At 43.0% G+C, this 24053-nt stretch overlaps 1 protein-coding gene across 1 annotated transcript; it reads left to right on the top strand.

The window, feature by feature from the left end:
• The first annotated feature begins 24 nt into the window (after nucleotides 1-24).
• On the top strand, nucleotides 25-23046 carry slc6a22.2 (solute carrier family 6 member 22, tandem duplicate 2). The gene is made up of 14 exons (XM_064968055.1): nucleotides 25-226; nucleotides 739-873; nucleotides 1435-1575; nucleotides 1787-1871; nucleotides 1976-2108; nucleotides 2216-2350; nucleotides 2450-2553; nucleotides 2644-2768; nucleotides 3020-3132; nucleotides 4181-4321; nucleotides 4565-4667; nucleotides 8073-8173; nucleotides 18026-18196; nucleotides 22682-23046. The coding sequence occupies exons 1-14, from the start codon at nucleotides 25-27 to the stop codon at nucleotides 22829-22831; spliced, it is 1839 nt and encodes a 612-aa protein (XP_064824127.1). The 3' UTR covers nucleotides 22832-23046.
• The last annotated feature ends 1007 nt before the right edge of the window (nucleotides 23047-24053 follow it).

Genomic DNA, 24053 nt, shown 5'->3' with positions numbered 1-24053 from the left:
TGTAATAGACTTTCAAAGGCTGAAATGGAGCGCACATATGAGACAGAGGTAAAGCTGAAGTTGATGAGTTCAGGAGCCAAGACGAACGTGGAACACCCTGAACCCAAGCCCCAGGACAGGGGAAAGTGGGGCAGCAAAACGGAGTTCTTATTGGCAGCAGCTGGACACATTGTCGGTCTGGGAAATGTATGGAGGTTCCCATACCTGTGCTATAAAAATGGAGGAGGTGAGCATCACACCACATCTTTTGTGGTCATATACATTTTAACACACATAATGAAATTGCTCCTATATAAAAGTGTTTTATTTAGATTTTTTTCAGATAAAGCTAAACTCTTAAATAATTAAACTTATTCCGCTGTAAATTAAAATGTTATTTACTAAAAGGGGCAATCTGGGATTGGTATATACAGTTGAAGTCGGAGTGGTTGAAAAATGAGTTTTAATGACTCCAACCTAAGTGTATGTAAACTTCCGACATCAACTGTATTTTCAACTTTTAATTTAAGATATATATCCATTGATTCTTGAAGAATATAACTTAAGTGCTCATAAGCTTAGTTAAACTGTCTTTACCCCATCAACTCTAACCACAGACGCGTTACTAGCACGTGACTTATGTGGTGATGTGTGATAGGAGTATAAATTTACAATTTCCCTGACTTTGACAGTGGTTCAAAATGCATAGTCAATTTCAGTGTTTCATGCAAATCACTTATTAATCATTGCTCCAAAAAGGGGTTTTCTTTGTCCCCTATATTTTGTTCCTGTTCACCTGCGGTATTCCCCTCTTCTTCCTGGAGACATCATTGGGCCAGTACACTAGTCAGGGTGGAATCACTTGTTGGAGGAAAATCTGTCCACTCTTTGAAGGTAAGTCAAGCCTTGTTTTGAAAAATAGATAAAGCAACACCTCACGGCACAACGACTCTCCCCTATTTGACCTAGATAGTTTGTGTGTATGCATTGATATGTAGGCTACGTGTGCCTTTAAAAAAATGTACGGAGTTCTGTCCTTGTCTATTGATGTATTATGTCATGTTTCATGTTTTGTGTGGACCCCAGGAAGAGTAGCTGCTGCTTTTGCAACATCTAATGGGGATCCTAATAAAATACCAAATACTAAGTCTTACGGATGACCTAAATTGTATCTTTACCATTGGTAGCGTAGCTCCAGACTATATAAAGCTGTCAATTAACATGTGTATGAAGTAGCCCGTTTATTGATGCCAACGAGATAGTGCTAATATGGATATACTGGTAATATGAACCTTTTGTCAAGGTTGAGGACATTTCCATTTCAATTCAGTCAATTTAGGAAGTCATTATCCTAAATTCAGGAAGTATTTCCTCATTGATAAGACCCCCATATTAGACCCCAAATTCGTTATGTTTTCTATGTTGTCGTTTTATGATGTTGACCTCTCTCAATAGGCCTGGGCTATGGAAGCCAAGTGGTGGTTTTGTACACTGGAGTGTATTACATCATCATTCTGGCTTGGGCGTTCCTATACCTCTTCTCTTCCTTCAGTTTAGAACTCCCATGGGCTAGTTGTAAAAACAGTTGGAACACAGGTATTTTATTTTATATGTAATGCTTGTCAATAATTTATTATTATTATCATAACATAATTGGCAGCTTTTTAAAGTTAAATACATGGCACAGACAATGTATTGCTGAAAGTTTATAGCTGGAAGTTAATGCACCTCAAATGTACATAAGCCATAGAATATTCTACTCATCCATGTGCTTCAATTGTTTTGTAATTTTTTCTCTCACTATAAGACAACTGTTTTGAGCCTGGCCAAAACAGCACAATTTCTGACCATTCTCATGGGAACACTACATCCTCAGTCATAGAATTTTGGGAGTAAGTGACTTGACAATGCACATGCATTTTTTAAAATTATGTATGAATGCATTTATTTTTTAATGTTAGAGTGAATGTTAATAAATAAGCCTTTACACTCCCAGGAGAAGAATATTGGGCTTGTCTGGGGGAATTGAAGAGATTGGGAGTGTTCGCTGGGACCTAGCTCTGTGTCTTCTATTGTCCTGGATTATCTGTTATTTCTGTGTCTGGAAAGGAGTGAAGTCTACTGGGAAGGTAAGGTGGCATCTCTGCCATTCAGCCTGATGACACCATGAATGTGTAAAGTTGTTAGGATGAGCCATAGACTGAGTAAACGTAATGCTGGTCTGGTCTCCCCTTAGGTGGTCTATTTCACTGCCACCTTCCCCTATGTGATGCTGTTGGTGTTGCTAGTTCGTGGACTCACACTGCCAGGGGCCATAGATGGCATCAAGTTCTACCTCTACCCAGACCCAGCCCGCCTCGCTGACCCACAGGTAGGAACACACTTCATTGTGTCCAAAACTGAGATCCATCCCACATAAGCAAATACACTTTCTACTGCAGTTAACAATTATTTTGACATATTGTTTCAGGTATGGATGGATGCTGGAAGCCAGATATTTTACTCCTATGGAGTTTGTACAGGGGTTTTGACATCTTTAGGCAGCTACAACAAGTACAATAACAACTGCTACAGGTACACAGATCTCGATCATGACATTGTATTGAGAAGACCTATTTTGTTGTGTGAATTTAAGGCTGACTAATGTAGTCTTTTTAATTTCAGGGACTGTGTGTATCTTTGTCTACTAAACAGTGTGACTAGCTTTGTGGCTGGTTTTGCCATTTTCTCTGTACTGGGCTTCATGGCTTATGAACAGGGCATCGACATCTCAATGGTGGCTGAATCAGGTAGGTAATGCTCCACATGTAACTTCAAACCTTAAATCTCACTATTTACAAAGTGTCTGTAATAAACCTGATCTTTGCGCTTGTTTGACAACCACAGCATTGTTCAACGATGGGTAAATAGTAGATTAAATGGGACTAAAGTATGACATTTAGTACCAAAGTTGTAAATACTGTGTGCCAGTAGACTAAGCGCATGTTCAAGCCTTTGAGGGATATCATGTGAACACAATGCTTTAATATACCACTTACAGGTCCTGGCCTGGTGTTCATCGCCTACCCTCGTGCTGTGGCCATGATGCCAGTACCCCAACTCTGGGCCATCTTCTTCTACATCATGATCCTCCTACTGGGGTTAGACAGTCAGGTAGGTTAGAGCGTCCATGAAGGTCTACAAAATGATTTGAGGAAACACTGATTTGTGAGTCACTACATTTTAAAAGCTACTTTGCGCCTTGGGCCACTTTCACTTGGCTTGAATCACTAAGGAAGCTAGCTAAGTAGCCCCAAACAATGTCTTTAGTTCAATGCCCGACTGATGATGCTAACTTGTTGGCTAGCGAGATTCAATGGTCTGCTAGCTAGCTAGCTAGCTAGCTATCGTTAGCTTGCTAATTCACTTGCTGGCGTCACTATAATGCGCTAGTTAATGACAACATGAACTGTTGCTTGTCGTGGTGTAGTGCAAACTGCAAAAGTAAATTACTTTTAACATTTGTACTGGCTATTGGCTTAGTGACATTGCTAATTTCGTCGTTTTGGCATTTATTAACTATGCAGTTAACCAAGTCCAGGTTCAAATTAACATAAGTCCCTAAGTTCCTGTGAGAAATAGATCAGGAACTACTCCCGTTAGAGAACGTTAAATCATGTTTGTGTGTAATCAGCTATTTTCACATTTTCAGTGACAGTAATAACCAAAATTCCCGACTTGCCTGATGCACAAGTGCCTTTCAGACGTTTATCCCTGTTTATCTGTTCCGCTTTGTGGTTTTGAGCTGCAGTGTTTTTGATCAGACTAATGTGGATGTTCTGGTGCTTACTACTGATTCATGCTCAGATCTAGCAAGATGTTTCTTGTTTGATCTGTGCTGTTTCAGACTGTTACAACATTAGAAGCTATGTAGGCCTTTTTGAGTTGTGTAGGCTATACGCAGATAGTTATGGTATGCATTATTATATTAGGCAATTCATAAGGTGATACCTGCTATGATTCTGATGATCTCTGTCAAATTAAATATACCATATGCATGTTTTATCATTGCTCTTTGGGGTCTAGTCTGAGTTACTGTAAAGCACTGACAACTCTTGATGTAAAAATGGGCTTTATGAATACATTTAATTTTTTGAATGATTCATTGTTTGTTAAATTGATAGGCCTACGTCCTCACTAGAACAAACATTTTTCCCTTCAGTTTGTATATCACGAGGCCATGGTCACAGCGATCTCAGACATGTACCCCTCTTTCTTCCACGTGGGCCATCTGCGGAAAAAACTTCTCCTGCTTGGCATCAGTGTGTGCAGCTTCCTGGTTGGCCTGCTAATGGTCACAGAGGTGAGAGTCGACCATACTGGTCGAACGGGTTTACAACAACAGATTAGTAATATGATCAGGTAGCTTTTATAGGAAGAATAATGGGCATTTGAGCCTCTCTGTTCCCACAGACTATCAGATGACTTGCAGTGAAAGTCATGTGTGTTGCCTGCTACTCACAGTACTTCACATCCATTTTTCTTATTTAGAAAGATTGTTTATTAATTATTCTGCCTTCCACCCACTCTCACTTTCTCTCTGTAGGGTGGCCTGTATGTGTTTCAGCTGTTTGATTACTATGCCTGCAGTGGGATGACACTCCTGGTCTTTGCTAGTCTCCAGGCCGTCTGTGTTGGGTGGTGTTATGGTGAGAAGCATCAGGATTAACCACAAATGCACAATAATTTCCAAACAAAACATTTAAAGTCCATAGAAAATAGTTTAATGCCATTTGAGGGAACATACTGAATGTATGAGTCAAAACAGTACATTTCCTCATTGTACCAATAATGTCATGTTGATAAGACTGGGTTGGATTAAGTTACTCTAAACGAGATATGTGACTCACCATCTGGATTCGGTCTTATGTTGCAAAATGTGAAATGGTGTTTTTTTACATTGGATAAGAGAGACTCAGAGCTACAAAATGGTATATCATACACTGCATTTGTTGAACAATGGGAAAGTAATTCTGATTTGAAAGTTGATTAACTTGTAAACTTTGAAAATCGCCTTTGAATGTTTAGATATCTAGTGAAGAGATCTTTGTCTACAGCCATTCAGCATCGTTCACATCATCTTAAGCTTTAGCCCCACCCATCTCGTTTCGCTCTTGGAGCGTACACTTGATGCTCTGACCAATGATTTGTTTACCTCTGGATAACATGAAAACAGCCTAACCAGCTCTGCTGTCAACAACTTCATTAAGCTTCTTTGCAGATGTTTACTGACAGCGGCCATATTCAACGGGTGTTGTACACACGTCACGTTACCTAACAAGCCAGCCAGCTAACATTAGCTAGTTAAACAACAAAAAGTGCCAACAATGCCTAACACGAGGCTCTAACTACAAAAGCAAATAGCTTCGGGAAACGAATAATAACTTCCACTAGGGATCAAGCTAGCTAACGTTAGCTAGCAAACTAACAGTACACTTTAGTTTAGAACAGCAAGTGCGAGCTAGCTAGCTAAACAATGAACAGCTAGTTAAACAACATTTAAGATCACAAATACATACACATGTCACGTAACATTAGCTAACGAGGCAGCCAGCTAACGTTAGCTAGTTAAATAACAATGAACAAAGTGCCAATAATGCCACAGTGCTGGGAGCTAACCAACCAGGTTCAATGTTAGCTAGCTAACGAGAAAAGCAAACTGCCCTGGGAAAAAAATAATGTCAGCGAGGGAGCCAGGCAGCTAACGCTAGCTAGCTAACAGTACACTTTAACATGAAATGAAACCACTTTGTCAAAATTTGAAATGTGTAATATCTGAAAATAAAGCTAGCTCATGCTAGACTATCTTACCTGTATACAGTGGGGCAAAAAAGTATTTAGTCAGCCACCAATTGTGCAAGTTCTCCCACTTAAAAAGATGAGAGAGGCCTGTAATTTTCATCATAGGTTCACTTCAACTATGACAGACAAAATGAGGAAAAAAAATCCAGAAAATCACATTGTAGGATTTTTAATGAATTTATTTGCAAATTATGGTGGAAAATAAGTATTTGGTCAATAACAAAAGATTATCTCAATACTTTGTTATATACCCTTTGTTAAAAATGACAGAGGTCAAACGTTTTCTGTAAGTCTTCACAAGGTTTTCACACACTGTTGCTGGTATTTTGGCCTATTCCTCCATGCAGATCTCCTCTAGAGCAGTGGTGTTTTGGGGCTGTTGCTGGGCAACACGGACTTTCAACTCCCTTTCTATGGGGTTGAGATCTGGAGATTGGCTAGGCCACTCCAGGACCTTGAAATGCTTCTTATGAAGCCACTCCTTCATTACCCGGGCGGTGTGTTTGGGATCATTGTCATGCTGAAAGACCCAGCCACGTTTCATCTTCAATGCCCTTGCTGATGGAAGGAGGTTATCACTCAAAATCTCACGATACATGGCCCCATTCATTCTTTCCTTTACATGGATCAGTCATCCTGGTCCCTTTGCAGAAAAACAGCCCCAAAGCATGATGTTTCCACCCCCATGCTTCACAGTAGTTATGATGTTCTTTGGATGCAACTCAGCATTCTTTGTCCTCCAAACACGACAAGTTGAGTTTTTACCAAAAGTTATATTTTGGTTTCATCTGACCATATGACATTCTCCCAATCTTCTTCTGGATCATCCAAATGCTCTCCAGCAAGCTTCAGACGGGCCTGGACATGTACTGGCTTAAGCTGGGGGACACGTCTGGCACTGCAGGATTTGAGTCCCTGGCGACGTAGTGTGTTACTGATGGTAGGCTTTGTTACTTTGGTCCCAGCTCTCTGCAGGTCATTCACTAGGTCCCCCCGTGTGGTTCTGGGATTTTTGCTCACCGTTCTTGTGATCATTTTGACCCCACGGAATGAGATCTTGCGTGGAGCCCCAGATCGAGGGAGATTGTCAGTGGTCTTGTATGTCTTCCATTTCCTAATACTTGCTCCCACAGTTGATTTATTCAAACCAAGCTGCTTACCTATTGCAGATTCAGTCTTCCAAGCCTGGTGCAGGTCTACAATTTTGTTTCTGGTGTCCTTTGACAGCTCTTTGGGCTTGGCCATAGTGGAGTTTGGAGTGTGACTGTTTGAGGTTGTGGACAGGTGTCTTTTATACTGATAACAAGTTCAAACAGGTGCCATTAATACAGGTAACGAGTGGAGGACAGAGGAGCCTCTTAAAGAATAAGTTACAGGTCTGTGAGAGCCAGAAATCTTGCTTGTTTGTAGGTGACCAAATACTTATTTTCCACCATAATTTGCATAAAATTCATTAAAAATCATACAATGTGATTTTCTGGATTTTTTTCTTCTCATTTTGTCTGTCATAGTTGAATTGTACATATGATGAAAATTACAGGCCTCACTCATCTTTTAAAGTGGGAGAACTGGTGGCTGACTAAATTGGTGGCTGACTAAATTCTTCTTTGCCCTACTGTACATCATCATGCATGATGGACGTGTCTCCCTGTCAAGAATGCCATACCACGGTTGCCCTTAGTTTGAAAATGTAATCCGGAGACAGGTGTTTTCTCCATCTCTTTAGCTATCATACTCTAATTCGACTGATTTCAAAACGTGTTCCTCAGAAAGTGGAGAGCAACACTTATGCAGCTCCACTAGACAATACATAAAAAAGTCATGTTTGACAGGATTAACAACACAGACTGACGAGCTCAAATAGACAGCAGCCTTCAATATGGCAGAACAATCCAAACTCCTTTCTCGGCATGTCCAGCCCACTCACTATCTCAGCCAATCAAGGCTAGGGGTTCTCTGTGGCTTAACCAACAAGGCTCATAATTTAACAATTGTATTCATATTTACAGATGGCATACACGTTTGATATTAAGGCACATGAAAGTTCACATGTTCGAGAATGCATTTCTGCCAAAAAAAGCATTTTGGTTAAGAAAAATAAAAAAATGTTTACGTTCAAACGGCTCTCAAGTCAGAACTTGTGACACACGCCTAGTTTCCTGATTTGGGTCACATATGTTTTACAACTGACTAAAACTTCAATCACGAATCATCTGTGAATCACTAAAGTGAGAACATTCTATGCCCTCAAGGTGCGGAACGGCTGTATGATAATATTGAGGACATGATTGGCTATCGTCCTTGGCCATTCATGAAGTACTGTTGGATGTACATCACACCTGTCATATGCATAGTAAGTATCTTGTTAACTGAAACAGTTGTCACCATTTCATTAGTTAACATATGTTATTACAGTATATACAGTGGAAGAGGTGATACACTTTACTATTGTACTGCTCTTTTACCTTAGAAGAAGAAGAAATATATACAGTGCCTTGCGAAAGTATTCGGCCCCCTTGAACTTTGCAACCTTTTGCCACATTTCAGGCTTCAAACATAAAGATATAAAACTGTATTTTTTTGTGAAGAATCAACAACAAGTGGGACACAATCATGAAGTGGAACGACATTTATTGGATATTTCAAACTTTTTTAACAAATCAAAAACTGAAAAATTGGGCGTGCAAAATTATTCTGCCCCTTTACTTTCAGTGCAGCAAACTCTCTCCAGAAGTTCAGTGAGGATCTCTGAATGATCCAATGTTGACCTAAATAACTAATGGTAATAAATACAATCCACCTGTGTGTAATCAAGTCTCAGTATAAATGCACCTGCACTGTGATAGTCTCAGAGGTCCGTTAAAAGCGCAGAGAGCATCATGAAGAACAAGGAACACACCAGGCAGGTCCGAGATACTGTTGTGAAGAAGTTTAAAGCCGGATTTGGATACAAAAAGATTTCCCAAGCTTTAAACATCCCAAGGAGCACTGTGCAAGCGATAATATTGAAATGGAAGGAGTATCAGACCACTGCAAATCTACCAAGACATGGCCGTCCCTCTAAACTTTCAGCTCATACAAGGAGAAGACTGATCAGAGATGCAGCCAAGAGGCCCATGATCACTCTGGATGAACTGCAGAGATCTAGCTGAGGTGGGAGACTCTGTCCATAGGACAACGATCAGTCGTATATTGCACAAATCTGGCCTTTATGGAAAAGTGGCAAGAAGAAAGCCATTTCTTAAAGATATCCATAAAAAGTGTCGTTTAAAGTTTGCCACAAGCCACCTGGGAGACACACCAAACATGTGGAAGAAGGTGCTCTGGTCAGATTAAACCAAAATTGAATTTTTTGGCAACAATGCAAAACGTTATGTTTGGCGTAAAAGCAACACAGCTCATCACTCTGAACACACCATCCACACTGTCAAACATGGTGGTGGCAGCATCATGGTTTGGGCCTGCTTTTCTTCTGCAGGGACAGGGAAGATGGTTAAAATTGATGGGAAGATGGATGGAGCCAAATACAGGACCATTCTGGAAGAAAACCTGATGGAGTCTGCAAAAGACCTGAGACTGGGATGGAGATTTGTCTTCCAACAAGACAATGATCCAAAATATAAAGCAAAATCTACAATGGAATGGTTCAAAAATAAACATATCCAGGTGTTAGAATGACCAAGTCAAAGTCCAGACCTGAATCCAATCGAGAATCTGAAAACTGCTGTTCACAAATGCTCTCCATCCAACCTCACTGAGCTCGAGCTGTTTTGCAAGGAGGAATGGGAAAAAATTTCAGTCTCTCGATGTGCAAAACTGATAGAGACATACCCCAAGCGACTTACAGCTGTAATCGCAGCAAAAGGTAGCGCTACAAAGTATTAACTTAAGGGGGCTGAATAATTTTGCACGCCCAATTTTTCAGTTTTTGATTTGTTAAAACGGGAACGTTTTTCATCCAAAAATGAAATTGCGCCCCTAGAGTTCCAAGAGGTTAAAAAAGTTTGAAATATCCAATAAATGTTGTTGCACTTCATGATTGTGTCCCACTTGTTGTTGATTCTTCACAAAAAAATACACTTTTATATCTTTATGTTTGAATCCTGAAATGTGGCAAAAGGTCGCAAAGTTCAAGGGGGCCGAATACTTTCGCAAGGCACTGTATGTATATATATATATAAATAATTCTTCTAACAAAAAGGATCAATAGTTCAATACACAAATACAATAGTTCCAGCACTTGAATGTCTAAACATTTCATTCCAAATCATACTTTAATACAAACTCCACTTGCATTCAATCGACCCACTGAGCGCAAACTGCTTGAATAAACGTCGTTTCCAAATCATTTAAACTCAAAAATAAAGTTGAATCAACGTGGAAACTGATTGGATTTACAAAGTCATCAACATTAGGGCATTGTTTCAGGATAATGATCACAACTTGCGTTATCGTTTAACACGGTTTAATAAGTCTGAGAAAGTTACATGGTTAGTTCCCATAGGTGTCAGCTAAGCTATCTATTAAACTAGCGGTCTCAGTCCGGATGTTAATATGACTTCTGTTAAAGAAAATTGGCAATTATAGCCCTATAACTAAACTATGTAATCAGTCAGGTCCTACATTTCCTCCCCTTCTTGAACTAAGGCCATAAGTCATAAACAATTAATGGAGTCTAGCAGGTAGCCATCTTTCACGAGTTTGTCATGGCTCTGCTTGATGTTGTTCTTGTGCTCTTGCATCTGGCACATCTCCATGAGCAACTTCTTGTCTTTGACCTTGAATGTTCTGCTCTTGACCTGGAATATAGTCAGGTTGTTGAATGAACACAACATCCATTTCTTCTTCGGTGGGCTGGCTAGTACGAAAGTCTTTGTGTTCCAGAAGGTTCCGTCTTAAACCTGGAATGTGCATCTGCCAGGTCGAGCGATAATTCGATAACAGACAGAAACTGGTTTTCAGAGTGTGTCCTCTGATCTGTGTTGGCTAGTGGATGGTACAACAGGATACTCTGGTGCATGGTTCCTTTCTTCTCCAAGTAAGATGTAAAGTCAGTTTGTGAATTGCGGGAACTAGAACTTGAGGCTGGCCCCATTGTGTGAACAGATCTGAAAGTCCATTGGTCACAGTTGCTGTGGTTACATTGCTTCTGGGTAAGACTTCAGGCCATTTGCTGTACAGGTCTGTAACAACGAACAGGTACGTCTGATGCTGCTTGTAGTTCTCCAAAGATGTCCACTTGGATCTTCTCCCAAGGTCTTTTAGGCCACAAGGTAGGTTGTAGTGGTGTTTTTTCTGGTATGAGTGAATTCACTTCGTGAAAAGCTGTGTGCTCTGCGCACTAAGCTGGTGATGTCATTGTCCATCTTTGGCCACCATACTTTGCTGTGAAGGAACTGCTTCATCTTTCTTGTTCCTGGGTGTCCTTTATGAGCTTGGGTGAGGACTCTGTGTCAGAGTGATTGGTGTGATCTCCTCTTCCAATGGTAGGTACGATCTCCTCTTCCTCTTGTCTCTTACCATGTAGTATGGACTGAACAGTATGTCTCTTGTTGGACCTTTCCATCCATCTTTCATGTAGCTTAGCACTTTGTCGTGGATCAATCTGGGTGGAAGTAAGCCAGAACAGATGGTTCTGTTATTGCATGTTTCAGTTCAGCGAAGACTTGGTCTTATGCGGACATCCATTTCCGTTCTGCATCCTGGTGTAGCAACTGCCTTAGGGGTTCCGTTGTTGCGTAGTCTGAAATGAACTTCAAGTAATAGTTTGTCACTCCTAAGAAGGTTTGAAGCTCTTTACCAAGGTTTGAAGCTCTTTATCAGCCAATCCGAAGGGTAATTGTTTGTATTGGAACACGCCCCCATGCATGATAAATGCGGTGAGGTAACGAGACTCTGGGACGAGCGGAACTTGGAGATAGCCACTCCTCAGGTCTACTTTGAAAAAACTTGCGGCTCCGGCAAACTCAGTAAAAAATTTGTCGAGGAATCGAGGAATCGAGGAAAGTGGGTGTTTTCCCACTATGATCGCCTTGTTGACTTCTCGTAAGTCACAGCATGTGCAAATTTCTCCTGATTTCTTCCTGGCAACTAATGTTCTAAATCCATTCTGGAGAATAGACTGATTTGTTTATGTCCTTGTGTTGCAGTCTTTTCAGATCAGCTGGTACAACGGAAGTCTTCTCAGTGGTTGAACCACCGGCAGAGCATCTTTTCTCACTCTAGGCCCATGTTCAAAGCCTTTAATGCAGCCTAGACCTGTGCATTTTATTTTAGACACTCTGGTTCTGATTCCGTAGAAATCTGAATAGCAGGCTGTGGGGGTGCAATGGTAGGTTCTCCCTAAACCAGGTTAAAGGTCAGTGCCTGTAGCAGAGCTCATCATATCAGTCACCATTGCATGCAACATACAGCTTAGCTTGAACTGTTTTACCTATATCCATCAACAGGCACACTAGATCCATAATACTGACTGATTTTAGTATCCAGTGACTGAAGGGGAGACTTCTGTGCTAGCTTTCTATGGTAAACATCAGTGTTCAGCAAAAACACCTGGGCTCCAGTGTCCACTGTCATATTCACTTGTATGCCACCAACAGCACACTGATAAGAAAAAAACACTCTGTATTCATTATGTGAATACTACGTACGTTAAATACTTACATTACTTTCCCCATCTTCGTCTTATTTCTCATCATCAGCTCTGATAGCTGATTGTGAAGCTATAGCTGAACAACACTCTACTGAAATGTCCAAACTTGTTACAGTTAATACATATTTTCCCTTTACCTGGGCAGCTTATTTTGACCTGTGACCCATTCTTCCAGTTATGACATTTCACATTTCCTCACTCTGCATCATGTGACCAAGTCTGTTCTATTTTTCAATTTTGAATTACTGCTATGATTGCTGCACCGTGCAGGAATTTTACTTCCTCTTTTGTAGATTCCATTGCAGTGGCTATGTCGACAGATCTAGTTAGGGTAATGTCTCCCGCATTAGCAAACGTTCCCTAAACTTGTTGCTTGTATTCTTGTTGATCAACTGATAAACTGCTCTCTAAGCTACTCCCATTCACAAGTTATTGCTAGCTGCCTGAGCTCTGCTACAGACATTGCCACAGATTCACCCTGTTGCTGTGTTAGTCTAAAACGTAGCACGTTTGGTTGTTAAGTTTGTTTGGGTAGAAAATTTGCATCTAGCCACACAATAGCATGCTCAACTTCAACATCACCTGGTAGTGTAGTTGTCATTGTCTCTAAATGATGGAGAAGAATTGCCAAATATTGCTCCTTCGGAACTCTAGTAGCTACTGGTAAGTTCCTAAGTATTGTTTTCATATTTTCCATTGTAGAGAATGGTTGCCTGGTGCGGCCAGAAAAGGCTGGATCAGTGCCAAAATGAGGATGCATTCATCTCGTTAACGGGCTCGGGTTGATCTCCCTCTTGTACCACTGCCGCGTACTGTACTGGCGCTTGTTGTATTGCCTCGGCGTTGTCCTCATTTGCAAATGTTCAGTTCGTAAATTCTTCATAACCATATGAGTTTCTCAGGCTAATGATCACAACTTGTGTTATTGCTTAACAAAGTTTAATATGTATTAGAAAGTTACATGGTTAGTTCCCATAGCTGTCAGCTATCTATTAATGTTTTGGTATGATATGTTGGATAAAGGAATAAAGACAGACACCAATGTCAAGTTCAATAGACTTGTTCATGCATTGTACAAATCCCGACACCCGGGGTCCGGGGAACAGTCCCGCTCTGGTAGGTCTCGAGCAGTCCGGTCATAGAAGCACTTAGCGAGCTGCTTTCTGTGACGCAGTTTGTCCGTAACGCCAGCCATGACGCAGGGCTCAAGTAACTTGTTAGCTACAGGGATGGTAGTCTTCAGACATCTGGACAGAAGGCGTTGTGCCGGGCTGCTGTCCATGTTTTTGGTGAGGTGTGTTCCTCCACTGTAAGATCACTTCCCATGGGTCGTTGCTGTCACGAAAGACCCTGCCTAACAGGTTTTTTTGCAATCTTGACAGCTGATTCTGCCTTGCCATTTGCTTTTGGGTGTCTTCGAGAGGAGGTCACGTGGTCAAACTCGCATTCTGAGGCAAAACGCTTGTACTGTGCAGTGAATTGTGGGCCATTGTCCGTGATTACCTTGTCAGGCTGACCTTGCCTTGCAAACTGTGCCTTGCAGTTCTTTATGACCGTCTATGCAGACAAGTCAGGGAGCAGTTCAATTTACCAATAGTCAGAGTATTGACCAACAATGAGACGATAGTCCTTTTGTCTGTGTCTGAATAAGTTCATGCTGACGATTTGCCAGGCCCTTGTGGGCAGTTCGTGTGACATCATGGTTTCCTTTTGCTGTTCATGAGCATACTCGTTGCATGTGGTACAACTGCTGACAATGTCTTTCATTTCTGCTTGTATGTTTGGCCAGTATAATGTTTCACGAGCTTGGCGGTAGCATGTGTCACCTCCAACATGACTGGCATGCGGGTAAGCATCTCTGGATGTAGTGATTTGGGAATAATGACCTTCTGACCTCTGAACAAGATGGCATTTTGCACACTGATCTCATCTCGAAAGGTCCAGTATTCTCTCACTGTGAAAGGTGTCTCTTCTTTCAGGTATGGCCAACCTGCCAGAGCCATAGACTTCAGTGACTGTAGGTGTTCGTCCTTGTCAGCGTGTTGCCTGATCTGGGCTAGGCGGTGATCTGTGCCGTTTAAGTAGTCTGCCTGATTGATCTGTTGAACATCTTGTTGTTCCTGCTGTAGTGAACAGATGGCATGCCGCTGATAGGCAGTGCCCCTGCTAGTACATTGTGCTGTTGCCCCGCTCAGTGTGTTGCTGATGTACATCTCTGGTCCTGGCTTGTAAATGACCTTCAGACTGTATTTTTGCAGAGTCAGGAGCATGCTTTGAAGCCTCTTGGGTGCGTTGAGGAGAGGTTTACTGAATATGGCAATGAGTGGTTTGTGGTCAGTTTCAGCGGTGACCAGCTCTTGACCATATAAGTAGTGATGGAATCGCTGGCAGGAGAAGACATTGCTGAGGCACTCTTTCTCAATTTGTGCATAGTTTTGTTGAATGGGGGTGAGCTCTCTCGAGGTAAACTCAAAGGGCTGGCCTTCCTGACTGCTGATAGGTGTGGCATGAACTTTGAAAGATAGTTTGCAAAGCCGATGAGACACTGTACTCCTTTTGCATCAGACGGGTTTGGCATGTCGAGGATCGCTTGTCTGGGTCTGGCCTTTTGCCGAGAGAATATGACCATGGAAGTGGACATCTTTCACCTTGAACTGCAGCTTCTTCAGGCAAAGACGAAGCTTAACTGATCGGTAGCGCGCCATCAGTGCCAGGAGCTTCACATTGTGGTTGCGTTCTGCTTCTTCGCCTGTGTCACCACAGCCTACGATCAGGACATCATCGGCGATGGGTTCAATGCCCTTGAGCCCAGCCAGTAACTCGTGCTGCTTGCGTTGGTATACCTCAGGCTCCACTGAATAACCAAACGGGAGCTTGAGCCATCGTTTCTGACCCCAGGGGGTCCAGAAGGTAGTCATGAAGCTGCTTTCTTCATCCAGCATGCATTAAAGGAATGCATCTCGGGCATTCACCAAGGTGAAAATCCTTGCCTTGGAAAGCTTGTAGAGGACATTCTCTAGTGTCGGCATGATGCAGTGGAATTGTTTCAGTGCTTGGTTCAGATGCTTTGGGTCGATGCAGACCCTCAGCTTTTTTCACTACGACCATATTGCTGATCCAGTCACTTGGTTCAGTCACAGATGTCATGTGGCCATCGGCCTCATACTTGTCCAGCTGGGCCTTCATAGCCACTTTCATTGCAATGGGGACATTGCGAGGAGCACACTGGACTGGAGTGACGCTCTCATCCAATTCAAAGTGTACCTCCACAGGCACTGATTCAAAGGGCCTGTTGAATACATCATCATATCTGCTGAGTAGTTGTTCTCTGGACAGGGGTCCATGCTGGACATGCTCCACAATGTGCAGGTCATTTGGTACAGTGAACTGCATCAGTCCCAGGCGTTCGCATGTAGAGCCTGAGAGGATAGGATGTTGACTGGTTTCTACAATCTCAAACTCCAGCTTGTGTTTGCGTCCCCGAATAACACATTCGGTCTCAAAGGTGCCCATAGAGCTCATTAGCTCTCCTGAGTACAGCTTTAGGCTAGTATCGTTGGGCAATAGATGTGTGTCAGGTTCCAGATTGATTTTGTATTTGTAGCTCGTTACGTTGCATGTAGCACCGGAATCCAGTTGACATTTTTGTTGCTTGTTGTGTAGTCCTAGTGTCACAAACAATTTCTTCCCGCTAGTGTACAGCCCCAATGGATTCATACATGTAAACGTCACTTTCACTGTTCTGAACATTGAGTGACATCATCAACACAGTGAATCTTGCCCTCACGCACCCTTCTTTTGCTTTTCAGACAATTTTGCAAAGTGATTATTAGTTCCACAAGCTCTGCATGGTTTTCCGTAGGCAGGGAAGTGCTCTTTGCCACGTGTGTGTGTATTCCCTCTCGGTGTTCACCGTTCATGGTGAATGACTCTGCCTCGATTGGTTTTGTCTGGATGTCTGCCTGGCAACAGCGTGAACAGAATCAATGTCAGAGCGTGGGGTTTTGATTTCCATTGCTCTCATTCTCATGTCAGTGACTTCAGTCGTGCGACGCATTTCAATGACAGTTAATAATGTTAAGCCTTCAGTAGACGCTGGCGCGCATTCTTGTTTGCAAATCCCAGTACTATTTTCGCACGAATCAATTCATATTTCAATCCCCGTATTCACAAGTGGCACATTTCTCTTTCAAACGGGTTATAAAGTTGTGTACTGACTCACCCTCGTCCTGTTTGCAGCTTCTGTAAATGAACGGCTCGTAAATGATGTTTCTGGCGGCTTTTAAGTAATTCTCCAATGCATACAATATAGCCTTTGCATCACACTGTTGTCGAGCTGTAAGGGTGAGATTTTGCCGGTAGATATGCCTGCATTCACTGCCCATTAAACTCCTCAGAGTTTGTACCTCGTTGGGTTTATCATGTAGACTGGTCGCCAGCGCATAGTCCTCGAATTCATCCCTGAAGTTGTTGCAATTAGTACTCCAGTCCCCTGTGAGAACCATGGGATTTGGTGGATGAATGTTTGCTGCCACAGCAGTGGAATAGTCAGTCATCGAGGTAGGTAGTGATAGTGATGCTAGCTAGCCAGCTAACAACGAGTTGATCAGTGTTGTGATTAGGAGTAGGAAACGGCGTATGTTCACATATGGAACGTAACTGAGCCTATACTGTACTTAGCTACAAAAATAACAAACGTTTGGTTTTCAAGCCACTTCTGATACCATGTTTCGGTATGATATGTTGGATAAAGGAAGAAAGACACCAATGTCAAGTTCAATAGCCTTGTTTGTGCATTGTACAAATCCCTACACCCGGAGTCCGGGGAGCAGTCCGGCTTGTCGATTACCTATTAACTAGACTCCTTAACAATTAACTAGCCTATCCGTCTCACTCCGGATGATAACGTTACTTCCATTAGTTAATGAACATTGGTAATTGTAGTCCTTTGATATAACTGAACTATGTAGTCAGTCAGGTCCTACATCACCCAACGTTTAACCTAATCCAAAGACATTGGTTGTTGATCTCCCGTTAGCTGACAACTCAACCAAATGTAAATGAAATCTATACGTTGAACTGATGTCTGTGCCCAGTTGGTAATATTGTATCAGACACAACTTTGCCAACAGTATTGATATACTGTGATGTAGGTATAAATTGCAAGTCTCTCTCAACAAACAGATGCTTGTCTCTCTCATGACTGATAGCTTTTAAACTCTGATTTATCTTTGAAGTAAGAACCAAGAAGAATATCTAGTTCTTGACTTTGATCCCCAGGCTTTTCTAGAAGCTGAACCTCTAGCTTTAAGAGGTTTTAGAACCACAGGTTTTTTCTCACTGTAAAATTGCTCTGAATTAGAACATCTGCTAAATGATTAAAGTAAAAATGTAGAATTTATATAACCTGTTTAAACAAATGCTTAGGATATTGACAAATTTTCTCCATCTCACTCGGGTTGGCCCATGATTTTCCAAGTCCTGAATGTACTTTCTGCTTAAACAATGTCCTTTGTACTGTATATCCTCGGCCACTTCTGTCTCTTTTTATAGGGTACGCTTGTCTTCTCCCTGGTCAAGTATACCCCCCTCAAGTTCAACAACACTTATGAGTACCCCTGGTGGGGCTACGCCATTGGTGGATTCTTCACTCTCTCCTCGACGTTACTGGTACCTCTCTGGATGCTGTACAAGATGAGTGTCACCGCTGGTTCACTGCGGCAGGTACAGAGAAACGCTAAGTTTTCAACATGATTAAGTGGTCCACATAAGTGGTTTCATTTTCTTTCATCTTTACTGTAGCTAAAAAAAACTGACGACAATGGCATGTTCTGATTCCATGAAATTATTCCTTCAAATGTCCTACAAGAGGAAAATCTTAGCATAGCTAACACATTTTATAACTTTATTTGTATAGCATTTTAACAATACAGATACATGTGTTTCACATCACAAAAGTAATAACAAAGAAACAAAGACCGGAGGAACGAGAACAGAAGATGGCTAATTAAAATCATACACTAAAAGCATCATTATAAAAGTGTATTTAAAAGACGTTTTTTAAAAGACGCAAAACACACACAGCATAAAAACAAACAACAGTAACAGTCAGACATACAGTGCATTCAGAAAGTATTCAGACCCCTTCACTTTTTCCACATTGTTACTTTACAGCCATATTCTAAAATTTCAAAACAAAAAAAGTTTCTGATCAATCTACACACAGCACCACATAATGACAAAGCAAAAACAGCTTTTTAGAAAAGTTTACTAATTTGCAACAACACCCATTACAATTTATCCTCCAAAACACCAGTTTATCTGGCATCAATTACTTATTAAAACTGTTTGGTTCGAGCCCTGAATGCTGATTGGCTGAAAGCTGTGGTATCAGACAGTATACCACGGGTATGAAAAAACATTTATTTTTACTGCTTTAATTACATTGGTAACCCGTTTATAATAGCAATAAGGCACCACAGGTGCCACGGCTAAGAGCTCTTAGGCACGACAACGCCATATTAATGCCCATGATTTTGGAAAAGATGTTTGACGAGCTGGTGTCTACACACTCTTGGTCATGTAGTGTAGCTCTCCTCAGTAGAATCAAAACAGACTGAGGGGAAAATCCTACTGCTTACTTGAAAGTACTGCTGGCCAGAGTAATCCACTACAAAACAAATCGATACACTCACAATCCCTTGATATGGAAAATAACAAAAACTAATGAAAGGATTTCGATGAAATACAAAAGACAATATCAATACTCGTTACACTAGCAACAAACTATTTAGCTAGCTTCAATCCTAGTGTTTTTCATTATTTAACTAGGCAAATCAGTTCAAAACAAATTCTTATTTACAATGACGGCCTACCCCGGACGATGGTGAGCCAATTGTGCACCGCCCTATGGGACTCCCAATCACAGCCAGATATACTACAGCCTGGATTCAAACCAGGGACTGTAGTGACGCCTCTTGCATTGAGATGCAGTGCCTTAGACCGCTGCGCCACTCGGGATCCCAAATTTGCAATGTGATCTCCTCATAATGAACCGCGTTGAGTGTCCTGACAAAGGCAAACTATTCTAGCTATGCCAGGCAAAATTGGACATCATTAAATTTGGATGAATCCAAATAAATGTAAATAGAAAACAGCTTGAACACATATGCAGCTACTTTGCTTGTGATATTCTGACTGCAGAGATTGTGACTGTGTTAGCCATAGCTAGTTGGCAAGTGATAAGAACGTTGCCAGCAAGCATAGCAATGGAACGAACTGGGTCGCATCATCTACATCATCTACATCTAAGTCATTTAGCAGACGCTCTTATCCAGAGCGACTTACAAATTGGTGAATTCACCTTCTGACATCCAGTGGAACAGCCACTTTACAATAGTGCATCTAAATCATTAAGGGGGGGGGGTGGTGAGAAGGATTACCCATCTTATCCTAGGTATTCCTTGAAGAGGTGGGGTTTCAGGTGTCTCCGGAAGGTGGTGATTGACTCCGCTGTCCTGGCGTCATGAGGGAGTTTGTTCCACCATTGGGGGGCCAGAGCAGCGAACAGTTTTGACTGGGCTGAGCGGGAACTGTACTTCCTCAATGGTAGGGAGGCGAGCAGGCCAGAGGTGGATGAACGCAGTGCCCTTGCTTGGGTGTAGGGCCTGATCAGAGCCTGGAGGTACTGCGGTGCCGTTCCCCTCACCGCTCCGTAGGCAAGCACCATGGTCTTGTAGCGGATGCGAGCTTCAACTGGAAGCCAGTGGAGAGAGCGGAGGAGCGGGGTGACGTGAGAGAACTTGGGAAGGTTGAACACCAGACGGGCTGCGGCGTTCTGGATGAGTTGTAGGGGTTTAATGGCACAGGCAGGGAGCCCAGCCAACAGCGAGTTGCAGTAATCCAGACGGGAGATGACAAGTGCCTGGATTAGGACCTGCGCCGCTTCCTGTGTGAGGCAACTCTGCGGATGTTGTAGAGCATGAACCTACAGGAACGGGCCACCGCCATGATGTTGGTTGAGAACGACAGGGTGTTGTCCAGGATCACGCCAAGGTTCTTAGCGCTCTGGGAGGAGGACACAATGGAGTTGTCAACCGTGATGGCGAGATCATGGAACGGGCAGTCCTTCCCCGGGAGGAAGAGCAGCTCCGTCTTGCCGAGGTTCAGCTTGAGGTGGTGATCCGTCATCCACACTGATATGTCTGCCAGACATGCAGAGATGCGATTCGCCACCTGGTCATCAGAAGGGGGAAAGGAGAAGATTAATTGTGTGTCGTCTGCATAGCAATGATAGGAGAGACCATGTGAGGTTATGACAGAGCCAAGTGACTTGGTGTATAGCGAGAATAGGAGAGGGCCTAGAACAGAGCCCTGGGGGACACCAGTGGTGAGAGCGCGTGGCGAGGAGACAGATTCTCGCCACGCCACCTGGTAGGAGCGACCTGTCAGGTAGGACGCAATCAAGCGTGGGCCGCGCCGGAGATGCCCAACTCGGAGAGGGTGGAGAGGAGGATCTGATGGTTCACAGTATCGAAGGCAGCCGATAGGTCTAGAAGGATGAGAGCAGAGGAGAGAGAGTTAGCTTTAGCAGTGCGGAGCGCCTCCGTGATACAGAGAAGAGCAGTCTCAGTTGAATGACTAGTCTTGAAACCTGACTGATTTAGATCAAGAAGGTCATTCTGAGAGAGATAGTGGGAGAGCTGGCCAAGGACGGCACGTTCAAGAGTTTTGGAGAGAAAAGAAAGAAGGGATACTGGTCTGTAGTTGTTGACATCGGAGGGATCGAGTGTAGGTTTTTTCAGAAGGGGTGCAACTCTCGCTCTCTTGAAGACGGAAGGGACGTAGCCAGCGGTCAGGGATGAGTTGATGAGCGAGGTGAGGTAAGGGAGAAGGTCCCCGGAAATGGTCTGGAGAAGAGAGGAGGGGATAGGGTCAAGCGGGCAGGTTGTTGGGCGGCCGGCCGTCACAAGAAGCGAGATTTCATCTGGAGAGAGAGGGGAGAAAGAGGTCAGAGCACAGGGTAGGGCAGTGTGAGCAGAACCAGCGGTGTCGTTTGACTTAGCAAACGAGGATCGGATGTCGTCGACCTTCTTTTCAAAATGGTTGACGAAGTCATCTGCAGAGAGGGAGGAGGGGGGGAGGATTCAGGAGGGAGGAGAAGGTGGCAAAGAGCTTCCTAGGGTTAGAGGCAGATGCTTGGAATTTAGAGTGGTAGAAAGTGGCTTTAGCAGCAGAGACAGAGGAGGAAAATGTAGAGAGGAGGGAGTGAAAGGATGCCAGGTCCGCAGGGAGGCGAGTTTTCCTCCATTTCCGCTCGGCTGCCCGGAGCTCTGTTCTGTGAGCTCGCAATGAGTCATCGAGCCACGGAGCGGGAGGGGAGGACCGAGCCGGCCTGGAGGATAGGGGACATAGAGAGTCAAAGGATGCAGAAAGGGAAGAGAGGAGGGTTGAGGAGGCAGACTCAGGAGAAAGGTTGGAGAAGGTATGAGCAGAGGGAAGAGATGATAGGATGGAAGAGGAGAGAGCGGGGGAGAGAGAGCGAAGGTTGGGACGGCGCGATACCATCCGAGTAGGGGCAGTGTGGGAAGTGTTGGATGAGAGCGAGAGGGAAAAGGATACAAGGTAGTGGTCGGAGACTTGGAGGGGAGTTGCAATGAGGTTAGTGGAAGAACAGCATCTAGTAAAGATGAGGTCGAGCGTATTGCCTGCCTTGTGAGTAGGGGGGAAGGTGAGAGGGTGAGGTCAAAAGAGGAGAGGAGTGGAAAGAAGGAGGCAGAGAGGAATGAGTCAAAGGTAGACGTGGGGAGGTTAAAGTCGCCCAGGACTGTGAGAGGTGAGCCGTCCTCAGGAAAGGAGCTTATCAAGGCATCAAGCTCATTGATGAACTCTCCGAGGGAACCTGGAACCTGGAACCTGCATCCATAAATATAGAACTAATCGAACAGACGACTGGGTCGCGTCTCTAGCAAACACAAGATGAGAACGTATGTATGTGGTATAAGCGGGATAAACACCTCCATTCTGTACGTTACCTTGGAAAATGTACTGTGCCTCGACCCGCTGCGTAGGCCATTATTTCCAAGGTACTGTACAGAACGTTGCCGTTTAACATTGACTTCTTTCAGCCCAGCACCAGTATTCTGAAATGTAGGATATGCATATCCCCACTCCTTTTCTTCATATTATCATTGCCTTCCCTCCTAACAGAGAATGAAAGTGTTAACCAGTCCAGCAGAGGATCTACCCAAACCCATGTCACAGAAGGAGGCCCTCAACCCCTCAGAAGTGTTTCAGATGTTCACAGAACTTTGCACATTACGGACACCAAACCAAACCCCTACAGTCGCCAGCTCCTAGCTGAGTGCAGCACCAGCACAGACAGTGCCCATTAACACCTTGAACGTGGAAACTTAAAATAACCCATGGTGTATTGGGAAACATTTGTCTCTTTGCACATGAACTCTGACCCCGGAGACAGGGGTCCGATGCAAGGTGTCCTACTATTTTCCCTTTCTGTTTCTCATGTATATGAAATAATACAAGACAAATTAAAGACAACAAACACTGCCACAGATGGGTGTGAAATTCTCTGAAAATACACACACATGCAAGAGCACTGCCCTTCTGAAACGGCACACAGACAAAATCTAACTTTGTCACATGTACTGAATACAACAACTGTAGACCTTACCGCAAATGCTTACTTACAAGCCCTTAACCAACAGTGCAGTTCAAGAAGAGTTAAGAAAATATTTACCAAAGAAACTAAAGTAAAAAATAAACAAACATTAACAATAAAATAACAATAACAAGGCTATATACAGGGGGTACCGTTAGTCGAGGTAATTTGTACATGTAGGTAGGGGTGAAGTGACTATGCATAGATAAAACAGCGAGTAGCAGCAGTGAAAAAAACAAATGGATGGAGGGTGTCAATGTAAATAATCCAGTGGCCATTTGGTTAATTGTTCAGCAGTCTTATATGGCTTGGGGGTAGAAGCTGTTAAGGAGCCTTTTGGTCCTACCGCTTGCCGTGTGGTAGCAGAGAAGAAAAGTCTATGACTTGGGTGTCTGGAGTCTTTGACAATTGTTTGGTCTTTCCTCAGACACCGCCCAGTATATACAGTTGAAGTCGGAGGTTTACATACACCTTAGCCAAATACATTTAACCTCAGTTTTTCACAATTGCTGTCATTTAATCCCAGTAAAATGTCCCTGTTTTAGGTCAGTTAGGGTCACCACTTTATTTTAAGAATGTGAAATGCCAGAGTAAAAGAGAATGATTTATTTCAGCTTTTAGTTCTTTCGTCACGTTCCCAGTGGGTCAGACGTTTACATACACTCAATTAGTATTTGTTAGAATTGCCTTTAAATTGTTTAACTTGGGTCAAACATTTTGGGTAGCCTTCCACAAGCTTCCACTATAAGTTGGGTGAATTTTGGCCCATTCCTCCTGACAGAGCTGGTGTAACTAAGTCATTTTTGTAGGCCTCCTTCCTCACACACGCTTTTTCAGTTCTGCCCACAAATTTTCTATAGGATTGAGGTCAGGGCTTTGTGATGGCCACTCCAATCCCTT

The sequence above is a fragment of the Oncorhynchus masou genome, chromosome 6 (genome assembly GCF_036934945.1).
Source record: "Oncorhynchus masou masou isolate Uvic2021 chromosome 6, UVic_Omas_1.1, whole genome shotgun sequence".
Lineage (NCBI taxonomy): Eukaryota > Metazoa > Chordata > Actinopteri > Salmoniformes > Salmonidae > Oncorhynchus > Oncorhynchus masou.
The sequence above is the reverse complement of the archived record's forward strand: the minus strand, read 5'-3'. Positions and strand labels throughout refer to the sequence as shown.

What these genes read in the sequence shown, in the direction of transcription:
- slc6a22.2 (XM_064968055.1), top strand. Translation starts at nt 25, where the DNA reads ATGGAGCGCACATATGAGACAGAGGTAAAGCTGAAGTTGATGAGTTCA. An exon ending in TCAGTCATAGAATTTTGGGA is followed by an intron (nt 1,872 to 1,975) that starts GTAAGTGACTTG and finishes TTACACTCCCAG; the next exon opens with GAGAAGAATATTGGGCTTGT. An exon ending in CCGCTGGTTCACTGCGGCAG is followed by an intron (nt 18,197 to 22,681) that starts GTACAGAGAAAC and finishes CCCTCCTAACAG; the next exon opens with AGAATGAAAGTGTTAACCAG.